Source organism: Schistocerca nitens, chromosome 1, assembly GCF_023898315.1.
Source record: "Schistocerca nitens isolate TAMUIC-IGC-003100 chromosome 1, iqSchNite1.1, whole genome shotgun sequence".
NCBI classification, from domain to species: domain Eukaryota; kingdom Metazoa; phylum Arthropoda; class Insecta; order Orthoptera; family Acrididae; genus Schistocerca; species Schistocerca nitens.
This window is the reverse complement of record NC_064614.1, coordinates 901,042,301-901,067,186: the sequence shown is the minus strand read 5'-3', so window position 1 is coordinate 901,067,186 and position 24,886 is coordinate 901,042,301. Positions and strand designations below refer to the sequence as shown.

The 24,886-nt window shown below is 46.9% G+C and overlaps 1 protein-coding gene across 1 annotated transcript in view; it reads left to right on the top strand.

Moving 5' to 3' along the window:
- LOC126211576 (protein rhomboid) overlaps window positions 1-24,886 on the top strand; it is a 245,627-nt gene that overhangs the window by 122,561 nt on the left and 98,180 nt on the right. The window contains exon 2 of the mRNA XM_049940005.1: window positions 13,023-13,239. Coding sequence (XP_049795962.1) covers window positions 13,023-13,239 — 217 coding nt within the window. The remainder of the gene's footprint in view (window positions 1-13,022; window positions 13,240-24,886) is intronic.

The following is a 24,886-nucleotide window of genomic DNA, read 5'->3' as shown; positions in this document are numbered from 1 at the left end:
GGCCCCCGGTGGACCCCCCCCCCCCCCCCCCCTCAGGGAACGTCTCACACCAGACGAGTTAACCCCTGTCTTTGCGTGGTAGAGTAATGGTGGTGTACGTGTGCGTGGAGAACTAGTTTGTGGAGCAATCGCCGACATAGTGTAGCTGAGGCGAAATAAGGGGAACCAGCCCGCATTCGCCGAGGCGAATGGAAAACCACCTAAAAACCAACCACAGACGGGCCGGCTCACCGGACCTCGACAAAAGTCCGCCGGGCGGATTCGTGCCGGGGACCAGGCTCTCCTTTCCGCTCCGGAAAGCCGTGCGTTAGACCGCTTTCACAGGATTAGCTGTTCAGAATTTTGTATTCCCTTCTTTTCGCGTGCTACAGATTTACTTTTTTTAAAAAATATGCAGCTAGACGAAACCTTTTGGACTCACTGTAATCATTTGCGTGTCCACTGATTCCGATCGTCATCTCTGTACGAATTAACCCCGGTGACGGTGAATCCTCGATGACATTCACTGCGCCAGAATATTCACCTCAGCTGTATTAGGTACAGTTGCGGTCTGTCTTACACTGTGTGTATTTTTTAAATATTTTCTACGTTCTATCTTAGATACCTTGCTTATGTCACTTAGTGTTCCCAAGCCTGTCATTTCAGTCCTCAGATCTTCATGAGCAGGGCACTAGAATTATATTGTCTACTGTACAGTAACAACTATGGCAGCCAGCAGAATAAACAAGTGCTTTTAGACTTTTAGATGACTTATGTGGGACTCCCAGCAAGAGCTGGGGGAGAGGGTAGAGGGGAGGCGGGACTATGGACAACTCACATGCATGTCTGAAAGGACAGACAGTGTTGAGGATCCACAGCTGTACGAAATACTTCGAAACTAATTCGCTGACTGCGAATTGTTGGAGATCAACTGTATTAGGTATAGAACCCTTATCCAACGGCGAGAAGAAAATTTGTGTCGGTCCGGGACTCGAACCCGGATTTCCCGCTTATTTCGGCTATCCGTGTTGATGTCAAGGAATTCGGAGTCAGCGGATTAATTTCGAAGTACTGCGGACAGCGGCCTCAACTGAGTGCTGGCACGCAGAGATGGAGGTGGTACAGGTTTCTATCGCGGACTCATTCTCGTAGACGTAAGTACTGTTAGAAAATGTGAAACATAGATGTAGGAGTTGAAGAATAAAACTAACTTAAGCTTGAGGAGTCCCAGTGGCTAATTTCATCGTTGTTGTAAACGCTTAAACTACTCTACGAGTGAAGAAGCGAGTGAATAACTTAAATACAACGTAGAAGCAAGTGGTTACCTACAGTCGCATACAACTTTCTCTAGTTATGTCGGAATAGACCCCCCAGACAGCAAGCAATAATAAAATTGGATACAATGACCAAGCGTGTAGTCCACGTGTCGGCAATTTGACATGCGTTACGTGCCGACTTGATGGTGCTGTGATTTTGACGGCGAGCAGTTAACCAGAGAGAGACGGGTGGCAGTGGCTCGGTGGCCGCACGCTCTTGCTGTCGCGTGACCTGCTGGTGAGGAAGCGACGCCGCTGCTGGCGCCGGCCGTGGCGGAAATGAGATGAGCGACTCGCCTGGCTATGCCGCGCCACGCCACGCCACCCACACGGCGCTGAACTAAGCCTCGCCGGCACCTCCCTCACAGCGAATATCAGGGCGATGCCAGTGACAATGCACGTCCTCAGCTGTACTCATTCGCACTGCCCTCCTCAACTCAGAGTCTTGTATATCATATATCAAGTAGCCTTATTTTTTTTTCTCTTTTGCGTCGTCGTCTTGATGATTGATCTGCGGTCCGCCACGAATTCCTCTCCTGTGCAACCCTTTTCATTTTAAAGTAGCACTTGCAAACTACGTCCTCAGTTAATGCTGAATGTACTCCAACCTCTATCTTCCTGTACTATTTTTACCCTCTACAGCTAACTGTACTGCCATGGAAGTTTTTCCCTGATGTCCTAACACATGTCCATCACCCTATCCCTTCTTCCTGCCAGTATTTTCCATATATCCTTTTCCTCGACGATTCTACGAACAACCTCCCGATACTTGTTTGTGCGATAATAATATAGTACTGGTTTTACACTACTGGCCATTAAAATTGCTTCACCTCAGATACAGACGCGAAATTTAACCGACAGGAAGAAGATTCTGTGATATGCAAATGATTAGCTTTTCAGAGCATTCACACAAGGTTGGCGCCGGTGGCAACACCTACAACGTGTTGACATGAGGAAAGTTTCCAACCGATTTTTCATACACAAACAGCAATTGACTGGCGTTGCCTGGTAAAACGTTGTTGTGATGCCTCGTGTAAGGAGGAGAAATGCGCACCATCACGTTTCCGGCTTTGATAAAGGTCGGATTGTAGACTATCGCGACATTGCTGCTCGCGTTGGTCGAGATCCGATGACTGTTAGCAGAATATGGAATCGGTGAGTTCAGGAGGGTAATACGGAACGCCGATCTGGATCCCAACGGCCACGTATCACTAGCAGTCGAGATGACAGGCATCTTATCCGCATGGCTCTAACGGATAGTGCAACCACGTCTCGATCACTGAGTCAACAGGTGGGGACGTTTGCAAGACAACAACCATCTGCACGAACAGTTCGACGACGTTTGCAGCAGCATGGACTATCAGCTCGGTGACCATGGCTGCGGTTACCCTTGACGCTGCATCACAGACAGGAGCGCCTGTGATGGTGTACTCAACGACGAACCTTGGTGCACTAGTGGCAAAACGTAATTTTTTCGGATGAATTCAGGTTCTGTTTACAGCATCATGATGGTCGCATCCGTGTTTGGCGACATCGCGGTTAACTCATATTGGAAGCGTGTATTCGTCATCGCCATACTGGCGTATCACCCGGCGTGATGGTATCAGGTGCCATTGCTTACACGTCTCGGTCACCTCTTGTTCGCAATAACGGCACTTTGAACAGTGGACGTTACATTTCAGATGTGTTACGACTCGTGGCTCTACCCTTCATTCGATTCCTGCCAAAGCCTACATTTCAGCAGGATAATGCACGACCGCATGTTGCAGGTCCTGTACGGGCCTTTCTGTATACAGAAAATGTTCGACTGCTGCCCTGGACAGCACATTCTCCAGATCTCTCACCAATTGAAAACGCCTGGTCAATGGTGGCCAAGCAACTGGCTCGTCACAATACGCCAGTCACTTCTCTTGATGAACTGTGGTATCGTGTTGAAGCTGCATGGGCAGCTGTACCTGTACACGGCACTCAACCTCTGTTTGACTCAGTGCCCAGGCGTATCAAGGCCGTTATTGTGGTTGTTCTGGGGACTAATTTCTCAGGATCTATGCACCCAAACTGCGTGAAAATGTAATCACATGTCAGTTCTAGTATAATATATTTGCCCGATGAATACCCATTCATCATCTGCATTTCTTCCTGGTGTAGCAATTTTAATGGCCAGTAGTGTAATAAGATTGTTATAGCAGTCCACATTCTCTCCTGTTAATGGATCTTTAGTGCGAAAATATCTACATCATACTCTGCATGTCGCCTAACGGTGCGTGGCGGAGAATACTTGTGGAACCACTAACTGACCCTCTCTTCTCTGTTCCAATCGCGGATGGCACGTGGGATGAGTGACTGACGGTTTCTCAAATTTTCTAGTCGTGGTCTTTTCGGGCAGTGTTTGTGAGAGGAAGTAATATATTGACCGACTCTTTCCGGAAAGTATGGGCCGGCCGAAGTCGCCGTGCGGTTCTAGGCGCTGCAGTCTGGAACCGCGAGACCGCTACGGTCGCAGGTTCGAATCCTGTCTCGGGCATGGATGTGTGTGATGTCCTTAGGTTAGTTAGGTGTAAGTATTTCTAAGTTATAGGGGACTAATGACCTCAGAAGTTAAGTCCCATAGTGCACAGAGCCATTTGAACCACTTGAACCGGAAAGTATTCTCTCTAAAAATTGCAGTATGTAAGCGGGGCAGACACGGACGGGGGATCGCCCTAGCGAAGATATGGGCTGGAAATGAGGAAATCCATTGACGTAAGTGACATTGGCAAGGGGCAGATTATTATTACGCAGAGCCTGTGAAAGAGTTTCTCGAAAAACGGCGAAGCTGGTCGCATGTTCACGTGCTACTGTCTTGAGCGCGTACGGAAAGAGGCAGGAGAGTGAAACTACCACTAGGCGCTAAATGGTTGGACGTCCACAACTCTTCATAGGATGTGGGGTTCGGAGGCTCGTCTGCTCTGTCAAGTAGGATAGACGGTGATTTGTGGCATCTCTGCCGAAAGAACCCAAGTATTCCGGAGCACACCGTTCATCGTACATTGTTGAATATGGAGATCCGCAGCAGGCCAACCCTACGTGTTCACAATTGATCCAACGACACCGTCTATTACGACTGCAGTGGGCACGGGACCATCGGGAATCGACCGTCGATCAATGGAACCGTGTCGGTTCTTCGGTTGAATCACATTTTTACTACACTAGGTCGATGGTCGTCTTCACAAACGCCGTTATCGAGGTGCACGGCGACTCGAACGTGTAGCGGACCACGGACGCAGACTGGTGGGAGCAGTGTTATGCTATGGGAGACATCCTCCTGAGCTTGCATGGGGCCTGTGGTAGCAACCGAAGGCACGCTGAAAACCGCGAACCACCTGCGTCGCTTCATGCTTGATATCTTCCACGACGGTGATGCCATCTTTCAGAAATACACTCCTGGAAATGGAAAAAAGAACATATTGCCACCGGTGTGTCAGACCCACCATACTTGCTCCGGACACTGCGAGAGGGCTGTACAAGCAATGATCACACGCACGGCACAGCGGACACACCAGGAACCGCGGTGTTGGCCGTCGAATGGCGCTAGCTGCGCAGCATTTGTGCACCGCCGCCGTCAGTGTCAGCCAGTTTGCCGTGGCATACGGAGCTCCATCGCAGTCTTTAACACTGGTAGCATGCCGCGACAGCGTGGACGTGAACCGTATGTGCAGTTGACGGACTTCGAGCGAGGGCGTATAGTGGGCATGCGGGAGGCCGGGTGGACGTACCGCCGAATTGCTCAACACGTGGGGCGTGAGGTCTCCACAGTACATCGATGTTGTCGCCAGTGGTCGGCGGAAGGTGCACGTGCCCGTCGACCTGGGACCGGACCGCAGCGACGCACGGATGCACGCCAAGACCGTAGGATCCTACGCAGTGCCGTAGGGGACCGCACCGCCACTTCCCAGCAAATTAGGGACACTGTTGCTCCTGGGGTATCGGCGAGGACCATTCGCAAACGTCTCCATGACGCTGGGCTACGGTCCCGCACACCGTTAGGCCGTCTTCCGCTCACGCCCCAACATCGTGCAGCCCGCCTCCAGTGGTGTCGCGACAGGCGTGAATGGAGGGACGAATGGAGACGTGTCGTCTTCAGCGATGAGAGTCGCTTCTGCCTTGGTGCCAATGATGGTCGTATGCGTGTTTGGCGCCGTGCAGGTGAGCGCCACAATCAGGACTGCATACGACCGAGGCACACAGGGCCAACACCCGGAATCATGGTGTGGGGAGCGATCTCCTACACTGGCCGTACACCACTGGTGATCGTCGAGGGGACACTGAATAGTGCACGGTACATCCAAACCGTCATCGAACCCATCGTTCTACCATTCCTAGACCGGCAAGGGAACTTGCTGTTCCAACAGGACAATGCACGTCCGCATGTATCCCGTGCCACCCAACGTGCTCTAGAAGGTGTAAGTCAACTACCCTGGCCAGCAAGATCTCCGGATCTGTCCCCCATTGAGCATGTTTGGGACTGGATGAAGCGTCGTCTCACGCGGTCTGCACGTCCAGCACGAACGCTGGTCCAACTGAGGCGCCAGGTGGAAATGGCATGGCAAGCCATTCCACAGGACTACATCCAGCATCTCTACGATCGTCTCCATGGGAGAATAGCAGCCTGCATTGCTGCGAAAGGTGGATATACACTGTACTAGTGCCGACATTGTGCATGCTCTGTTGCCTGTGTCTATGTGCCTGTGGTTCTGTCAGTGTGATCATGTGATGTATCTGACCCCAGGAATGTGTCAATAAAGTTTCCCCTTCCTGGGACAATGAATTCACGGTGTTCTTATTTCAATTTACAGGAGTGTATAATTGTCCATGTCTCGGTGCCAGAAGCATGCCACAGTTGTTTGAGGAGCATTGTACTGAACGCACGTTGATGTCTCGGCGGCCAAATTCTCCTGATGTAAATCCTATGGAACTCATCTTGGTCGCTATCGGACGCCATTACTGCATACGTAAACCGGCGGCGCGTTATTTACGCTAATTGCGTGACCTGTTCTTTGACGTCTAATGCCACGTACCTCCACAAACATACCAACAAACTGGTGGATCCCTGGTACACAGAACCGGTCATTTATTTCGTTTGAAAGACGGACAAACAAGCTATTAAGCAGGTGGTCATATAGTTTTGGCTCATCAGTGTATAGAGGGTGATTTAGCTGCATCTCTGCACGGGTTTTATGCAACCTACAATGCTTTGACATAGCATTGACATGATTTTTCATATTCTCTCGGTTGCAACATGCAAAATGTTAGTCCTACAGAAAAAATGTAAAGGACTTCCTGCTATGAAAGTTAATGTACTTAAATTTTGTGCTGCCATACGTTTTCGCTGGAGACTGTAGTTTTCGAATTACTCAAGAAACACGTACAAAAATGATCTTCAGATGCGTTTTTCTTGAATAACTCCAAAACTATGGCTTCCAGCGAGATGTTATTCCAGTACAAAATGTATCTACATTACGTTTCCTACAAAAGATGCTGTTAATTTTTCTGTATGATTAACGTTTCGCGCGTAGCGAGCGACAGAATATGAAAATTTGCCTTTGGTTTTTGAAGGCATTGCCGGCTGCATAAAACCTATCGGTAGGAGCAGCTGAATCACTTTGTATATCATCTCCATGACAACAACTGACACCTTCAACCTGACAAAACACACTTTGTTTATCTATTTCATGCCTTCGCTGCGGTCCTATCATAGCTGCATGGTGTCACCTAACAGGTGTAGCAGGAGATCCCGGGTTCGAGTCCCGATCGTAGCACACATTTTCAGCTGCCCACATTGAGGTATATGAACAACACTTGTTGACAGCTGAGGGTTTCGATTAATTATCATTTCTTTCTAGAGAAGCTGCATGGTCATCATTCGTATCTGTTCTTTCCGTACAGTTACTGTCTTCACATTTCCACTCAATATTTTCTAGCCTAAGTTCGTATTTAAACATGTAAGGGTGCAACGGGCGTCATTTATATAATGTGCAGTTTTAGATTCACTCTGGGAAACTAATTTATAGTAATTACAACTGTTAGTTTTTGAATTATTTCAAATTATATTATATCAGCAACGTTTCTTCTTCCTTAGTACGCACTCAGTGCAACATTTTCCGTTAACAATAAGTGATTAGATACACCAGTGGCAGCAATGTAAATAAAGCACATTGCATTATTTCACAAAATGTTTCTGTTTTGGACAGTCGCTAGAGTCTTCACAGAATTCATTTACTAAACAATTACCTTCCTTCCGTCACATACTAATATTATAAGGAAACACAATATACCACGACGTTAATTATTTCAGTATCCGTTTCCAAAATGTTTATTACACAAACGGAACATTGGCAGTCAGATTTTTAATGGAATTCTGTTGTGTGTCATTAAAGCACTGCACGGTGGTGAGATTACGTCGCGACACTCAGGTGACAGCGTCCCCTGTTATTTAGTGAACAGAACCGTCGGGAACACTTAATATATTACTTGATCTATGACGTAGTTTCGAGTGTTGCCATGATCAACATGTTCAAAGGCGAGAGTTTCCGTTATTATTGATCAATGCGAAAGTTGTTTATGAATAACGGAAACATGTTTTATGTAAGTTCGATGAACTATTGAGGCGGTCTTTGATACATTTATGCAGTGCATTTTTCTTTTAAATTTGTCTTTTCGTTGACGTAATTGCTTTTTCCAGCGCTGTATGATAAATCTGTATTGTTTTCTTTAGTTTTTCTGCGACATCCGTCTGTTTCACGTCACAAATCAATAACTTCCGAATAAAACTTGAATTAAACATTGACAGTTTCAAATTTTCTATAACTATTGTTTATTTTTAAGTATCTAACAGCAGGATAAATATGTAGAACAAAAATGTTGTGTATGTTATAAGGATCTTTACATTTTCTCACTCAGTTTCTGGTCAGTTCAACGTTTCCAATTTTTAGGGAAATCTACAAAATGCTGAATCTAGTAAGAGACTGATCGCGGAAGTAAAGAAAGCGATCATTATGAGGTTACGCCCAATAGGTAGCCCAGATACACCTTTAACTGACCACAGTTACTCTAACATTCTGCGTGGTTTCTGTTGGTCTATATCGTGTCTCCCTACCACTTTCGCACAACGACGCTCTGAGCGTGGTTTTTAGGGAATTGACTAGTTTGAAGCTGGGACCTGTTGCTGGTAAGGAGACGTCAGACCACACATGACATGTAGAGTTCAGAAGAGTTCAGTGAGACTAGCGATGATATAACCAAATACTTAATGATTTCAGCGTCAGCTCTACTGCACTCCCTGTAAAAGAATCTTAATACTAACTAAATTTAGTGGAAGGGGTTCAAGGCTTTCCTATTTTTAGTTAGCTAGTAAAATAACGTCGAAAAAGTAGTTAAGTTTACCATTGGAAATTTTATTCTACTCACAAAACATTGTTTATAAATTGCACTATTGATAAAAGGAAATGTTTTAATACAGGATGGTAAAAACCAACTGCGTTCAACAAAAATGTGAACGAATATTCCCTGAATGGGTTTCCAAGTTCTACAATGGATCGAAGGATGACCTATGCCATATCACATCTATAATCTAGGTTTAAATTAAGTTTCACAAAAGAGAAAACTATCAAAATGGTCTACAGTGACCCTCAATTATCTTTAATTACTTATCTAACTTGTCGTAAATTACAGTGGCTGATGTGGCTTCTCAATAACTATATAACAGAAAAATCATCGCCTTTCAGATTTCTACTTCAAGTGGCAAATGTGAACACGACACTAGTATTACGCAAAAAGGGGGTGTAACAGATGAGACTTCTGCAGTTCTGAGTGAAGCTTTATGCGCTGTTATGCGGCATCGCGTGCGTTCATTCCCTTGTCGGTGTCCGTCAGGAGGCGGCGGTCAGCGCAGCTCCGTCCAGCTCGCCGTCTCGAAAGCAACACTCTCCTAACTTCTCCTTACTACAATTTACCGAAGTTGATTTAAAAAAAACTATCTGGCTGTGTTTTCATCTGACCAATCAGGGTCTCAATGTTAACCTTAAGCTCCGCCTACAAAAATTCTGTCTATCCAAAGAGAAACGTTATACTTTTCGTGGTGGGGCAATGTTTTTAAAGTTTGCAACGTAACAGAGGCGCGAAAAAGTCTCACGCTAAAACTTGCAGCTGGTGTGGTCCTTTTAGTGTTATCGTAAGATCTATACTGTTCTTCTGGAGGGCTCTATCTTTTAACATGGGCTGGGGAGTGGTCCTGACGTAACAGAGACGCGAGAAAGTCTCACGCTAAAACTTGCAGCTGGTGTGGTCCTTTTAGTGTTATCGTAAAATCTATACTGTTCTTCTGGAGGGCTCTAGCTTTTAACATGGGTTGGGGAGTGGTCCTAGCGGTTAGCTGGCGACGTGGTTGTCCGTCCCTTATCGTAGGGCCTTCAGCTTAACACGGTTCTGCTCTCGGCTTCTGTTCTCGTTTCTCCCCTCGGAACTGCGTCTGTCTCACGATGGGAAGGTATGACATGCATTTAGGCATTCTTGTGTTAGCCTGTGGTATTCCATTTGTTCACTCGTTACTCGTATTACTTTGGTTAATTTAATGTCACGATTTATTCGGAGCTATGTGACATACTACTGGATTTGCTTATCATGTCAGGGTTTTCATGGAAGGTGTTGGATTTGCCTGACACCTTACATTACTAAGAAAACTACCATAATAGCCTACGGTAGTTTTACAACTCTAGGCAAGAGCAAGACATTAAAGCTTACTTTCCCCTGGGCAGCAGGTCAGGTTTTGAAGTTTGGACCACGGACACAAAACGGTTAATCTATACTGACGGTCATTGTCCTCTTACTGATGCACTTACGACTGTGCAGAAAAATTAGATAGTAAGGTTTGTGACGTTCGAAGCAGAGACAAAACAGCCAACACGCTGATGTGTTACATATTGAGGTACCACACATAAAAATATCTGCGCTTATACACACAAAAGAAAAATTCGGAGTAGGTATTGAAATTCATGGAGAAGAAATAAAAACTTTGAGGTTCGCCGATGACATTGTAATTCTGTCAGAGACAGCAAAGGACTTGGAAGAGCAGTTGAACGGAATGGACAGTGTCTTGAAAGGAGGATATAAGATGAACATCAACAAAAGCAAAACGAGGATAATGGAATTTAGTCAAATTAAATCGGGTGATGCTGAGGGGATTAGATTAGGAAATGAGACACTTAAAGTAGTAAAGGAGTTTTGCTATTTAGGGAGTAAAATAACTGATGATGGTCGAAGTAGAGAGGATATAAAATGTAGACTGGCAATGGCAAGGAAAGCGTTTCTGAAGAAGAGAAATTTGTTAACATCGAGTATAGATTTAAGTGTCAGGAAGTCGTTTCTGAAAGTATTTGTATGGAGTGTAGCCATGTATGGAAGTGAAACGTGGACGATAAATAGTTTAGACATGAAGAAAATAGGAGCTTTCGAAATGTGGTGCTACAGAAGAATGCTGAAGATTAGATGGATAGATCAATGACTAATGAGGAGGAATTGAATAGAATTGGGGAGAAGAGGAGTTTGTGGCACAACTTGACTAGAAGAAGGGATCGGTTGGTAGGACATGTTCTGAGGTATCAAGGGATCACCAATTTAGTACTGGAGGGCAGCGTGGAGGCTAAAAATCGAAAGGAAGACCAAGGATGAATACACTAAGCAGATTCAGAAGGAAGTAGGCTGCAGTAAGTACTGGGAGATGAAGAAGCTTGCACAGGATAGAGTAGCATGGAGAGCTGCATCAAACCAGTCTCAGGACTGAAGAACACAACAACAACAAAGAGATTAAGTGTGTTTTCACAACCGTTTACTGTTCGCGTGGGATCATGAACTAACTACTCGAAATAATTTTCATTTTAGCTCAATTTCTGATGATGTTTTAAGAGTACCACCGGAATTAAACATGTACTTTCGCCAACATACCGAGGGTAAATTAAAGTCATCACCAACTAAGTTGAAAGTTAACGCCCTGCTTAGATATAGGCTGTGTTGAGTGACACTGTATAACGTTTTACAAGTTCTAAATTTCGATCTGTTGAGTAGGAAATAACAACAATAATTACATATTTTTATGCTTGTGCTTTTAAACTGTACTTTCATCAAAACTAATTGCTTTGATTACAAAAAAACCGAGGAAATTACGCGATCAATTAAGTTTATTGCTTTTTAAATGCAATTTATTTTGTAAGGATATAAAATACACAATATATTAACACCGATCTCGGTTCTAAATATCTACAAAATGAAAAATCAGACGAGCAAAGAAAACAAAGAGGCTTTATCGGAGTCACCGGCTCTCAGTTTGTCTCTTACACATTCATTGTTTCTTCCCCACCACTGCTGCCAATACAATCGGAAACCCTACCGCTTACTATGCCGTTTATGTAGAGTACCACAACTACTGAAGCAGTTTGGTACTAAACTATGTCCGAACAGGCCTTGGGAGGCCCATCGGTAACGATCGATCGCCGTGTCAAATTCAGCCAATAGGCATCACTGGATGCGTATATGGAAGGGCATGTGGTCAGCCTACTGCTCTCCCGGGTGTTTTCAGTTTTCAAGCCGCTACTGCTCACTCAAGTAGGTCCTCAGTTGGCCTCACAAGGGTTGAGTGCAATGGTTGGCATAGCCGGACCGTCACCCATCCAAGTACTAGCCAAGCTTGACAGCAATTAACTACGGTGATCTGACGCGAAAAGGTGTCTGCATTGTGGCCAGGCCATTGGCACTTGGAGGCACTACCAAACCTAAAAACATATCACTTGCAATAACTATAATTTAATCTGAAAAGGCGTAAATACTGATTTTATGTTCACCAGTGTACCATTCTCAGTCACCAACAGAAATATCTACATTTATACTTGTTACACCCTGTATTGTTATGTCTTTTACAGAGCAATGTCTGTGATATTTCAGACCAACAAGCTAGATGCACATCTGGTCCCCAAGACAAATAACGGTGCTAGGGGGCGCCCACAGAACATCGTTTTGTAGGGAAAGGCCTTCAGTGTTTTATCTTCGCTCCACTACTCCTCACTCCCACTCTCACAGAAGCCCAGTCTCTCCACAGAGACTCTACGAAATTCGTAATGATAAGTTTCCAATGTATCTTTCCTTTTGTTGTTCGTTATTTTTCACTGAAGATACTCACTTGCTGCATCAAACATTTCCGTTACCATCAGGATAGAATACTGCTGGAATTTTAGTTACAGCCCTTAAGGCCAGGGAACTTTCTGGGTATCTAAAGGAATGTAGCGACATTGTGGGACGTCTCAGTTGCAATGGTGGACACATACGTGGTCAAATTAACGTGACCTCTTGACAGTGAAACGTTCGTAACGAACAAACCTTGCTTCCAGCCTCTTATTCCACCGTAATATCAGAGGATCGCGCCGGCCGCTGTGGCCGAGCGGTTCTAAGCGTTTCAGTCCGGTACCACGCGGCTGCCACGGTCGCAGGTTCCAATCCTGTCTTGGGCATGAATGTGCGTGATGTCCTTAGGTTGGTTAGGTTTAAGTAGTTCTAAGTCTAGGGGACTGATGACATCAGATGTTAAGTCCCATAGTGCTCGGAGCCATTTCAGAGGATCGCGACAAGGGCGTGCTGCAGCAGCTTCCTGCGTCGCGCGGTGCCAGCGTGTGTCTGTGTCGCCAGCGTGTGTCTGTGTCGCAGGTGCTGGCGTACGTGTGCGTGGACGCGCGCCACGTGCTGGTGTTCAACCCGGGCCGGCGGCGCGAGGCGTGGCGCTTCGTGTCGTACATGCTGGTGCACTCTGGCGCGCTGCACCTGGCGCTCAACGTCGCCATCCAGCTGCTGCTCGCCACGCCGCTCGAGACCGAGCAGGGCTGCTGGCGCACCGCGCTCGTCTACCTGGGCGGCGGGCTCGCAGGTAACCCGCACTGCTGCACCACCTCGACACTGGACCGTAGAGTAGGCACACGATTACATCAACTCTTTCATAATTCAGTGAACTGTGAAACTCCAGCATTTTGCAATTATAATCACTAAACACGAGGGTAAGGCTTTCTTTTCTTTTTTCCTTGTTTTTTTTTGTTAATACTGCTGCTCCCATAAATTGTATGTCTTACATAAAAAACTGTATTACAAGGAAGAAATTCCATGTTTGTTACAAATATACGTGGGGGAGCTGGAAAATAAGTTTCCCCTGTCGACTGTGGCCAAGGTTGTGTGTGAAAGGATAAAAAAGCGAATGAGACATTAAAGATAACACATATCTTTATTTTTCTACATCATTTCCAAGTACATTGAGACATGTGTCATACCGCTTTATAATCTTCAAAAAGCCTTCCATGAAAACAAAAAAATGGTTCAAATGGCTCTGAGCACTATGGGACTTAACATCTACGGTCATCAGTCCCCTAGAACTTAGAACTACTTAAACCTAACTAACCTAAGGACACCACACAACACCCAGCCATCCATGAAAACATCAGGACGTTGCATACGGAAGAAGCGTTGAACGGCTCATTTGACGTCAGCATTGCTTCCAAAGCGCCTTCCGAAGAGAGTCTCTTCAAAGCAGGAAACAAATGGAAGTCACTTGGTGAGAGATCCGGACTGCAAGGCGGATGGTGTAGGCGCTCCCAACCAAGAGTTGCAATATGGTTTTGCGTTGCCGTCGCCGTGTCTGGTCTCGCATTGTCATCCAACAGCAGAACGCCAGATCTGAGAAGGTCAGGCCGCTTTTTCCGAATCACCTCTTTCAATTTCGACAGAGTGGCACGGGACTGCGCAGCATTGATGATTGCATCCTCCAGAAAGTCCAGCAGCAAAACTCCTTTGGCGTCTCAGAAAACGGTTAGTAGCACTTTACCTGCAGTCGGAGTGCTTTTGAACTTCTGTCGGACAGGTGATGACGGATGTTTCCACTCCATGGATGCATCCTTTGATTCGGGCGTGTAATGGTGAACCCACGTTTCATCCGAAACAGAAGGTCATTGCCAGATTCATGATAACGCACGAGCTGTTCCAGGCTGAACGCCATGCGTTGTTCCATGTGTGTCGGGGTCACTTGGCGGGGCACCCATCATGCTGACACCTTCCTGTATCGAAGAATGTCGTGGATGATCTTGTGATCTCGCGCATGTCCGATTCAAAGTTCTGGATCCACTCCATCAATGGTGATACGCCGGTTCGCTTTAATCATGTCATCCACCATCCTGACATTTGCATCTGTAGAGGCCGTGCGCGTCCGTCCAGGTCTCGGTAAGTCCTCCATTTGTTGACGTCCATCACTGAATTGCCGGCACCATCTCCGCACCATTTGCCTCGACATCAGACCTGCCCCATACACCTCAACGAGGCGGTTATGAATTTCTGTGCCTGATACTCCACGTGCCCATTCATAGCGATAACAGCTCTCACTTTCGCCTTTGACCATGACTCCAAAACGCACCTTCTCTCCAAAGCTCCGGGAAAAGACTGAGCGGCTGGCCTCTGCTTTGAGCAGGCACTGCGAAAGCGCCACCTGCTTGATCGCGGTCAACCTCTACCCAATGGTGTATCGGTGTCTTGTACGTCCGCGTTCACCTGCCGTGTCATCTTTCACCCATATCACACAACAGTGACAGTGTCGACAGGCGAAACTTATTTTCCAACCCCTCTCGTATTACAATACGACAAGACAATTTACGATGATTACATGAGAACTTTAATAGTGGATCTCCATGTCATATACTGTAAACACTGTTATGTACTAATGTATGCAAAGATAGTGTAATCATCACGCAAAATAAACACTTCAGCTATCTCGTTTCCTAACACGCCACAGATTGCATTCTGCAGACTGTAATGTCTCTCAGGCGATCTTTGGATGGTCATTTCATCAATGTCCTTGTCAGTTGTTCAGACACAATAGTGCGGCGCACACCTCTTTATTGGTTAGCAGTTTCGTATATCAGCTGCGCTAAAGATTTTTGAGATGTTCTCACTTTCACTAATGTCCAGATATTCTTTTTAGGAAGGACTTGCATTTGATAACAGTCTGCTGTCTTTTGACATATACACTGCAGAGTCAAAGAAACTGATACACCAGCCTAATATCGCGTAGCGCAGAAGTGCCACAACATGACGTGGCATGGACTCCACTAATGTCTGAAATAGTGTCGGACGGAATTGACACCATGAATCCTGCAGGACTGTCCATAAATGTGTAAGAGTACGAGGGGCTGGATATCTCTTCTGAACAGCACGTTGCAAAGCATTCCAGATACGCTCAATAGTGTTCATGTCTGGTGAGTTTGGTGGGCAGCGGAAGTGTTTAAACTCAGAAGAGTGTTCCTGGAGCCACTGTGTAGCAATTCTGGACTCGTGGGGTGTCACATTGTCCTGCTGGAATTGCCCAATCCGCCGGAACACACAATAGACATGAATGGATGGATGCAGGTGATCAGAAAGGATGCTTACGTACATGTCACTTGTCAGAGTCGTATCTAGACGTAGCAGGAATCCCATATCACTCTCCCCCCCCCCCTCCCACATGTGGGTAGGAAGGTTAGAATAGGCCCAAGGTATTCCTACCTGTTGTAAGAGGCGACTACTACATCGTTTGACCTGCCGCTTTCAGAATTCTACAGAACTGCATGCTGTATGGGAAGGACGCCTTACGCGGTGCACGATTTATCCATAGTGCCCTTAGATTCCATCTCTTGAATCTCTTCTCATGACTTTGCATCTCCACCTGCGATTCAACTATTTGGGTGAGGACAATTTCCGGTGTATGTCATCTTCTTCCGTTGTCTACTGTCCTCTTTCGCCCCCATGACAGTACTGGATTTCTCTGCGCTCAGTATCCAGCACAGTAGCCTGTCCGTTGTGGTGGGGCCCGTTGGGGCCGTCATATACCCATTTGGTGGTAGCTCCCTGACAATACAGGGATCGCTTCAGCTGTAAATTCACCACGAATGCCAAGCAGTAGTTGCCTGTCTTCCTGGGGCATCAGGACTCCCGGCAACGGCCATCATGCCACTTCGCCTTTGCTGTGGCTGGGTGGCGTCCATGGGGAGCCTCCGATCGGAGTGGATGGCATCAGGGCAGATGACCCGCAATGAAGCGGACTAAGTCATCTCTCGCTGGTGACTGTATGGCACCAGCAGTCTCTAAGAAGGGCAAGATCGAATACAATGCCGACAGGTATGACCCTAAATCGTTTCCCTTCCCCGTTACACCATGGGAGGAACGTAGGGCTACAGAACGGAGAGAGCCATATTCGTCACGGTTTTTAGTCTGTAGCAGAACTGTTGGGGTCTCCTTTCTACTTACGAAGCCTCAGTTTTTCGTTCGACACCTTGAGGATAAGTTTGGAGAAGTGACAGTGCTGTCCAAGATGCGAAACGGTCTGTGACAAGCTGGGTGATATTCCTGTTTCTGTCACTCCCCTTAAAAGCCTCAACATAGTCCAGGGAATTATTTTCTATCGCCATCTCCTCTTGCAGTCTGACGACGAGCTCCGCGCCAATTTAGAACGGCGGAGTGTTCATTTCATCTGGTGCGTTTACAGGGGACCCAAAGACAACAGGGTTGTTACTGGTGCCTTCATCCTGGCCTTTGAGGCTGATTCATTGCCTGAAAAGGTCAAGGTCAGGGTTTACTGCTGGGATGTTAAGCCATGCGTCCCTCCCCCTATGCGGTACTTTAAGTGCTGGAGGTTTGAACACATGTCTTCCTCCTGTACTTCCAGCGCCACATGTCGAGACTGCTGACATCCACTGCATCCTGATACTCCATGTGCATCGCCTCCAACTTGCATCAGCTGTGGAGACCACCACACCCCCTGCTCGTCACACTGCCCAGTACTCCAAAAGGAGCAGAAAATCATGGAGTACAAGACCCTGGACCGGTTGACTTACACAGAGGCTAAATGTAAATTTGAAAGTGTACACCCCATTTTGTTGACGTCGACATATGTTGCAGCTACGCCACCATCGCCGTCCGAAGTGCGAGAGGTTCCTCACTCTGTGCCACGAACAGTGGACCCTTCAGGCCACCAGAATACATCTGCCTTCTTGGTGGTAGAGGGCAAATTTTCCTCTGTTGCTCCCAAAGCACCTACTGTGGGGGGCAAGGCTCTCCTAAATGCAGGGGACATCGGTCTCTCCCCCTGCTGGAGAAGCAACCGCCTCCTCTGGTTCCTCCTGTGCAGAAGGGGTCCCTTGGGGCCCTCTCTCCCAAGGTCCCCACTAATGCCACAGTGGACATTCGCCAGTGGCTCAAGGAGCCAAAAGCTGCTGGACGAAGGGCTTCACAGTCTTCCTCTGTGTCTGAAGCTACTTTGGAGAAATCTTCCCTGGAAGTCCCTAAAGAGAAGCGAGAGATTGCTCTCTCGCTCTCAAACTAAGAAGTAGTCTGCTAAGAAACAGGACCCTCTGTTGGCCCCAACACGACCACCACTCCCTATCAATTCTGTATCTGAGGGTGTAGAGGAGATCTTAGCGTCCTTTGCGTATCTGGATCTTACGGATGCCTCACCCACCATAGAAATGGCTACAAATAATCGGTGGCAGCAGATGACCCTGAGGCATAACCTGCCTCCTTGCGCACTTCATGCCTTCTCAGACTCAATATAATGTCATCCTCCAGTGGAATTGCTGCGGTTTTTTCCACCACCTGCTGAGCTATGGCAACTTTTAAGCTTTACACCTGCTTTCAGCATTGACCTTCACGAAACCTGGTTCCTGGAAATGCAGACCCCTGCCTTCCACGGCTATAGAGGATATTACAAGAACCGTAAAGACTATAATAGACTGTCAGGTGGACTTGGTGTCTAAGTCCTGAACTCAGTATGCAGTGAACCTGTGTCGCTTAAAACTCCTCTTGAAGATGTGGCTGTCTGGATAAGAATGATGCAGGAAATAACTATCTGCAACGTATATCTTCCTTCAGATGGTGCAGTACCCCTGAACGCATTGGCTGCACTGATTCATCAACTCCGTAAACCTTTCCTACTTTTGGGAGATTTTAACACTCATAACCCCCTTGTGCGGTGACACCATGCTTACTGGCCGAGGCACAGATGTCGAAAATTTACTGTCACAACTCGAACTCTACCTCTTAAATACAGGTGCTCCCACCCATTCCAGTGTGGCACATGGCACCTATTCGTCCACTGATCTCTCGGTTTGCAGTCCTGGCCTTCTCCCATCTATCCACTGGAGAGCATATGAAGACCTGTGTGGTAGTGACCACTTCCCCATTTTCCTGTCACTGCCCCAGCGTCAGGCCCACAGGCGCCTGCCCAGACGGGCTTTAAATAAGACAGACTGGGAAGCCTTCACCTCTGCTGTCACCGTTGAATCTCCCCCACATTGTAACATCGATGTGGTAATTGAGCAGGTATCTACAACGATCGTTTCTGCTTCGGAAAATGCGATCCCTCGTTCATTAGGGTGGCCCCGACGAAAGACAGTCCCTTGGTGGTCGCCGGAAGTCGCTGAGACAATTCAGGAGCGTCAGCGAGCTGTAAAGCGGCATAAGCGACACCCTTCCCTGGAGTACCTCATAGCCTTTAAATGGCTTCGTGCCCGCGCTCGCCAGCTTGTCAGAAGAGGAAAACAGGATTGTTGGGAGAGATACGTCTCGACCATTGAGTGCCATATGTCACCTTCCCAAGTCTGGGCAAAGATCAAACTGGCTTTCGGGTACCAAACTCCAACAGGTGTCCCCGGTGTTAACATAAATGACGTGTTATCTACCGACGCAAACGCGATTGCAGAGTATTTTGCTGAGCATTATGCTCACGCCTCTGCGTCGGAGAATTACCCCCAAGCTTTCGTACTCTCAAACGGTGGATGGAAGAAAAGTCCTTTCGTTCACTACACGCCACAGTGAATCCTATAACGCCACATTTACAGAGTAAGAGCTCCTCAGTGCCCTTGCACATTGACCAGACATAGCTCCTGGGCCACATCGGATCCACAGCCACATGATTAAACATATCTCGTCTGACTACAAGCGACATGTCCTCGTGATCTTCAACTAGATCTGGTGCGATGGTGTCTTTCCATCACACTGGTGGGAGAGCACCATCATACCAGTGCTCAAACCTGGCATAAACTCGCTTGATGTGGACAGCTATCGGCCCATCAGCCTCACCAACGTTCTTTGTAAGCTGCTGGAAGGTATCGTGTGTCAGCGGTTGGGTTGGGTCCTGGAGTCACGTGGCCTACTGGCTCTATGCCAGGGCGGAATCCGCCTGGGTCGCTCTACCACTGATAACCTTGTGTCCCTTGAGTTTGCCATCCGAACAGTCTTTTCCAGACGCCAACACCTTATTGCTGTCTTTTTTGATTTAGGAAAATCGTATGACACCACCTGGCGACATCATATCCTTGCCACATCATACAGATGGGGTCTCCGAGGCCCGCTCCCGATTTTTATCCAGAATTTCCTGACCCTTCGTACTTTCCGTGTCCAAGTAGGTGCCTCCCATAGTTTCCCCTATATCCAGGAGAATGGGGTCCCGCAGGGCTCTGTATTGAGTGTATCTCTATTTTTAGTGGCCATTAACGGTCTAGCAGCAGCTGTAGGGCCGTCCGTCTCACCCTCTCTGTATGCAGACGACTTCTGCATCTCGTACTGCTCCACCAGTACTGGTGTTTCTGAGCAGCGCCTACAGGAAGCCATCCAAAATGCGCAGTCATGGGCTCTAGCCCATGGATTCGAGTTTCCGGCCGCAAAGTCGCGTATTATGCACTTCTGTCGACGTCGTATCGTTCATCCGGAACCAGAACTTTACCTTACTGACGATCCCCTCACTGTAGTGAAGATATATCGATTTTTTAGGGCTGGTTTTCGACGCCCGATTGACTTGGCTTCCTCACCTTCGTCAGCTTAAGCGGAAGTGCTGGCAGCACCTCAATGCCCTCTGCTGCCTGAGCAACACCAACTGGAGTGCAGATCTCTCTACGCTGCTGCAGCTCTACAGAGCCCTTGTTCTGTCCCGCCTTGACTACGGGAGTCTGGTTTATGGTTTGACGGCGCCCTCAGCGTTGAGTTTACTCGACCCAGTGCACCACTGTGGCGTTCTACTAGCAACAGGAGCTTTTAGGACGAGTCCGGTGACCAGCGTCCTGGCAGAGGCTGGAGTCCCTCTATTGCAGGTCAGGCATGCGCAACTGCTCACCAGTGACGTTGCACACTTTCGTAGTTCTCCTGCGCATCAGAATTACCGTCTCCTTTTCCCACCCACGGCGGTTCATCTCCCGCATCGGCGGACCAGGTCAGGGCATACAATTGCAGTTCACATCCGATCGCATCCATCTAAACTGGAGTCCTTACCTTTACCACTTATACTCGAGGTCCATTCGTGTACACCTCCATGGTGTACACCTAGGCCACGGCCTCGCCAGGACCTGTCACACAGTCCAAAGGACTCAGTTCACCCGGCAGCTCTCTGGTTTCATTTCCTCTCGATTCTTGACATGTACTGAAGCCATGAATTAGTTTAAAGCGATGGCTCGATGGCTCATGGTCACGTCGGCTTCGCCTATGTCCATAGAGGACATACTGAACAGCATTCCTTTCCCGATGGCTCCAGTGTTTTCACTGCAAAGCTGGTGGCTGTATCTCGTACTCTTGAACGCAGGCGTTCATGCCCTGAGGATCGTTTCTTCTGTGTACTGACTCCTTGAGCAGCCTACAAGCTATCGGCCAGTGCCACCCTCATCATCCTTTGGTAGCGACCATCCAGGAGTCCATCTATGCCCTGGAATGGTCCGGTCGTTCAGTGGTGTTTGTGTGGACCCCAGGGCAGGAAGGAATCCCGGGCAACGAACTTGCTGACAGGCTGGCTAAACAGGCTGCACGGAAACCACTTATGGAGATCGGCACTCCAATAACTGACCTGCATTCGTTTTTACGCAGCCAGGTTTTTCGGCTTTGGGAGACGGAATGGCATAGTGTTAGTAAGCACAACAAACTGCATGTCATTAAAGAGACTACAAATGTTGGAAGTTTTGCAAGCCGGCCGTTGTGGCCGAGCTACAGTCGCAGGTTCGAATCCTGCCTCGGGCATGGATGTGTGTGATGTCCTTAGGTTAGTTAGGTTTAAGTAGTTCTAAGTCTAGGGGACTGATGACCTCAGATGTTAAGTCCCATAGTGCTTAGAGCCATTTTTTGAAGCTTTCCATGCGAGCCTCTCCCACGGAATCAGTTGACCTTTGCCGGCTCCGCATTGGCCACACTTGGGCGACCCACTGCCACCTCCTGCGCCCTGAAGACCCGCCTCAGGGTCGATGTGGCGCCCGGTTGACAGTGGCCCATATTCTGGTACACTGCCATGCGACGAAATCTTCTGTTACTGGACTCATTGCCGCTAATTTTATCTGGCAAAGCCTCATCGGATGATTTAGCTTTACGTTTTATTCGTGAGGGTGGGTTTTATCATTTGATCTAAGTTTTAGCGCATGTCCTTTGTCCCTCTGTGTCCTCCACCCTAGTATTTTTAGGGTGGAGGTTTTAATGTGTTGCAGGGTGGCTGGCTTCCCCTTTCCATTCTCATGGTCAACCAGCCATGGTAATCTGTTTTGTCGTTTTCATCTCTTCTACCTGTTTCTTGCGTTTCTGTGGTTTTCTTCTCCAGTTTTGTCCATTTAAGTGTTTGTTGCCCTTCCGTCGTTGTTGTGGTTTTTCCTTTCTCTCCATTTTGTGTTGTCAATCTCGCTTGCTTTATTCTCACCCTTGTGGCATTGTTTTATTCGGAACAAGCGACCAATAACCTAGCAGTTTGGTCCCTTCCCCCCTCTTTTAAACCAACCAGCCACCCAACCACATCACTCCAGCTGCACACGCCTCACACCATTACAGAGACTCACCAGCCTGAACAGTCCCCTGCTGACATGAAGGGTCCATGGATTCATGAGGTTGTCTCCATTTCTGTACACGTCCTACCGCTCGATGCAATTTGAGACGAGATTCGTCCGACCATGCAGCATGTTTCCAGTCATCAATAGCCAATGTCGGTGTTGACGCGCTCAGGCGAGGCGAAAAATTTTGTGTCGTGCACTCATCAAGCGTACAAGAGTGGGCCTTATCGATGACGTTTCGTTGAATGGTTCGCAAGCTACCACTAGTCGATGGCCCAGCATTGAAATCTGCAGCTATTTGCAGAAGGGTTGCACCTCTGTCACGTTGAACGATTCTCTTCAGTCGGCGTTGGCCACGTTCTTGTAGGATCTTTTTCCGACCACAGCGATGTCGGAGATTTGATGTTTCATCGAATTCCCGATACTCACGGTACACTCGTAAAATGGTCATACGGGAAAATCCCCACTTCATCGCTACATCGGAGATGCTGTGTCCCATCGCTCGTGCGCCATCTATAACACCACCTTCAAACTCATATTTTAATAACCTGCATTGTAGCAGCAGTAACCGATCTAACAAGTGCGCCAGACACTTGTTGTCTTATATAGGCGTTAACTCAAATTACGGGTGCTCAGTACGGTCACCGTTTGTGACGCGGCAATCGTCAGTACGTGCGTGTAATTCATTGACACGAATTGTCTGGGAAGAGGCGGTAGCAGCCTGCTTTGCAAATCTGTTCTAGGAAGCAAGGGGTTAACAGTAAAACTTCAAGATGGCACAATTTTGAAAACCATTAACAGGCTTTCCTTTACCCGTGGAACATTGATACATCATAATAATATGCAGAAAATTCCCATTGGTTCTCTTCCAAACCGTCGCGCGACACCTATCACGCATTGGTGGTCAAAAGATTAAGGAAACATACGCGTTAGTTACTTGTTCTGTAGGTCATATTCACAATAAACGTTGGTATGTAGAACGTGTCAACAGAACAAACATAAAACACACATAAACATCTAAAAAAAAGGGATATAAAATATTGTTGTTGTTGTTGTTGTTTCGGTCTTCAGTCTGGAGACTGGTTTGATTCAGCTCTCCATGCTACTGTATCCTGTGCAAGATTCTTAATCTCCCAGTACCTACTGCAGCCTACACCCTTCCGAATCTGCTTAGTGTATTCATCTCTTGGTCTCCCTCTACGTTTTTTACCCTCCACGCTGCCCTCCAATACTAAATTGGTGATCCCTTGATGCCTCAGAACATGTCCTACCAACCGATCCCTTCTTCTAGTCAAGTTGTGCCACAAACTCCTCCCCAATTCTATTCAATACCTCCTCATTAGTTATGTGATTTACCTATCCAATCTTCAGCATTCTTCTGTAGCACCACATTTCGGAAGCTTCTATTCTCTTCTTGTCTAAACTATTTATAGTCCATGTTTCACTTCCATACAGGGCTACGATCCATACAAATACTTTCAGAAACGACTTCCGGGCACTTAAATCAATACTCGATGTTAACAAATTTCTCTTCTTCAGAAACACTTTCCTTGCCATTGCCAGTCTACATTTTATATCCTCTCTACTTCGACCATCATCAGTTATTTTGCTCCCCAAATAGCAAAACTCCTTTACTACTTTAAGTGTCTCATTTCCTAATCTAATTCCCTCAGCATCACACGACTTAATTCGACTGCATTCCATTATCCTCGTTTTGCTTTTGTTGATGTTCATCTTATAACCTCCTTTCAAGACACTGTCCGTTCCGTTCAACTGCTCTTCCAAGTCCTTTGCTGTCTCTTACAGAATTACAATGTCATCGGCGAACCTCAAAGTTTTTATTTCTTCTCCATGGATTTTAATACCTACTCCGAACTTTTCTTTTGTTTCCTTTACTGCTTGCTCAATATACAGATTGAATAGCATCGGGGAGAGGCTACAACCCCGTCTCACTCCCTTCCCAACCACTCCTTCCCTTTCATGTCCCTCGACTCTTGTAACAGCCATCTGCTTTCTGTACAAATTGTAAATAGCCTTTCGCTCCCAGTATTTTACCCCTGCCAACTTCAGAATTTGAAAGAGAGTAGTCCAGTCAACATTTTCAAAAGCTTTCTCTAAGTCTACAAATGCTACAAACGTGGGTTTGCCTTTCCTTAATCTTTCTTCTAAGATAAGTCGTAGGCTCAGTATTGCCTCAAGTGTTCCAACATTTCTACGGAATTCAAACTGCTCTTCCCCGAGGGCGGCTTCTACCAGTAAAGAATTCAAGTTAGTATTTTGCAGCTGTAACTTATTAAACTGACAGTTCGGTAATTTTCACATCTGTCAACACCTGCTTTCTTTGGGATCGGAATTATTATATTCTTCTTGAAGTCTGAGGGAATTTCACCTGTCAGTAGTTCTAATGGAATGTTGTCTACTCCCGGGGCCTTGTTTCGACTTAGGCCTTTCAGTGCTCTGTCAAACTCTTCACACAGTATCATATCTCCCATTTCATCTTTATCTACATTCTCTTTCATTACCATAATATTGTCCTCAAGAACATCGCCCCTGTATAGACCCTCTATATACTCCTTCCGCCTTTCTGCTTTCCCTTCTTTGCTTAGAACTGGGTTTCCATCTGAGCTCTTGATATTCATACAAGTGGTTCTCTTTTCTCCAAAGGTCTCTTTAATTTTCCTGTAGGCAGTATCTATCTTACTCCTAGTGAGATAA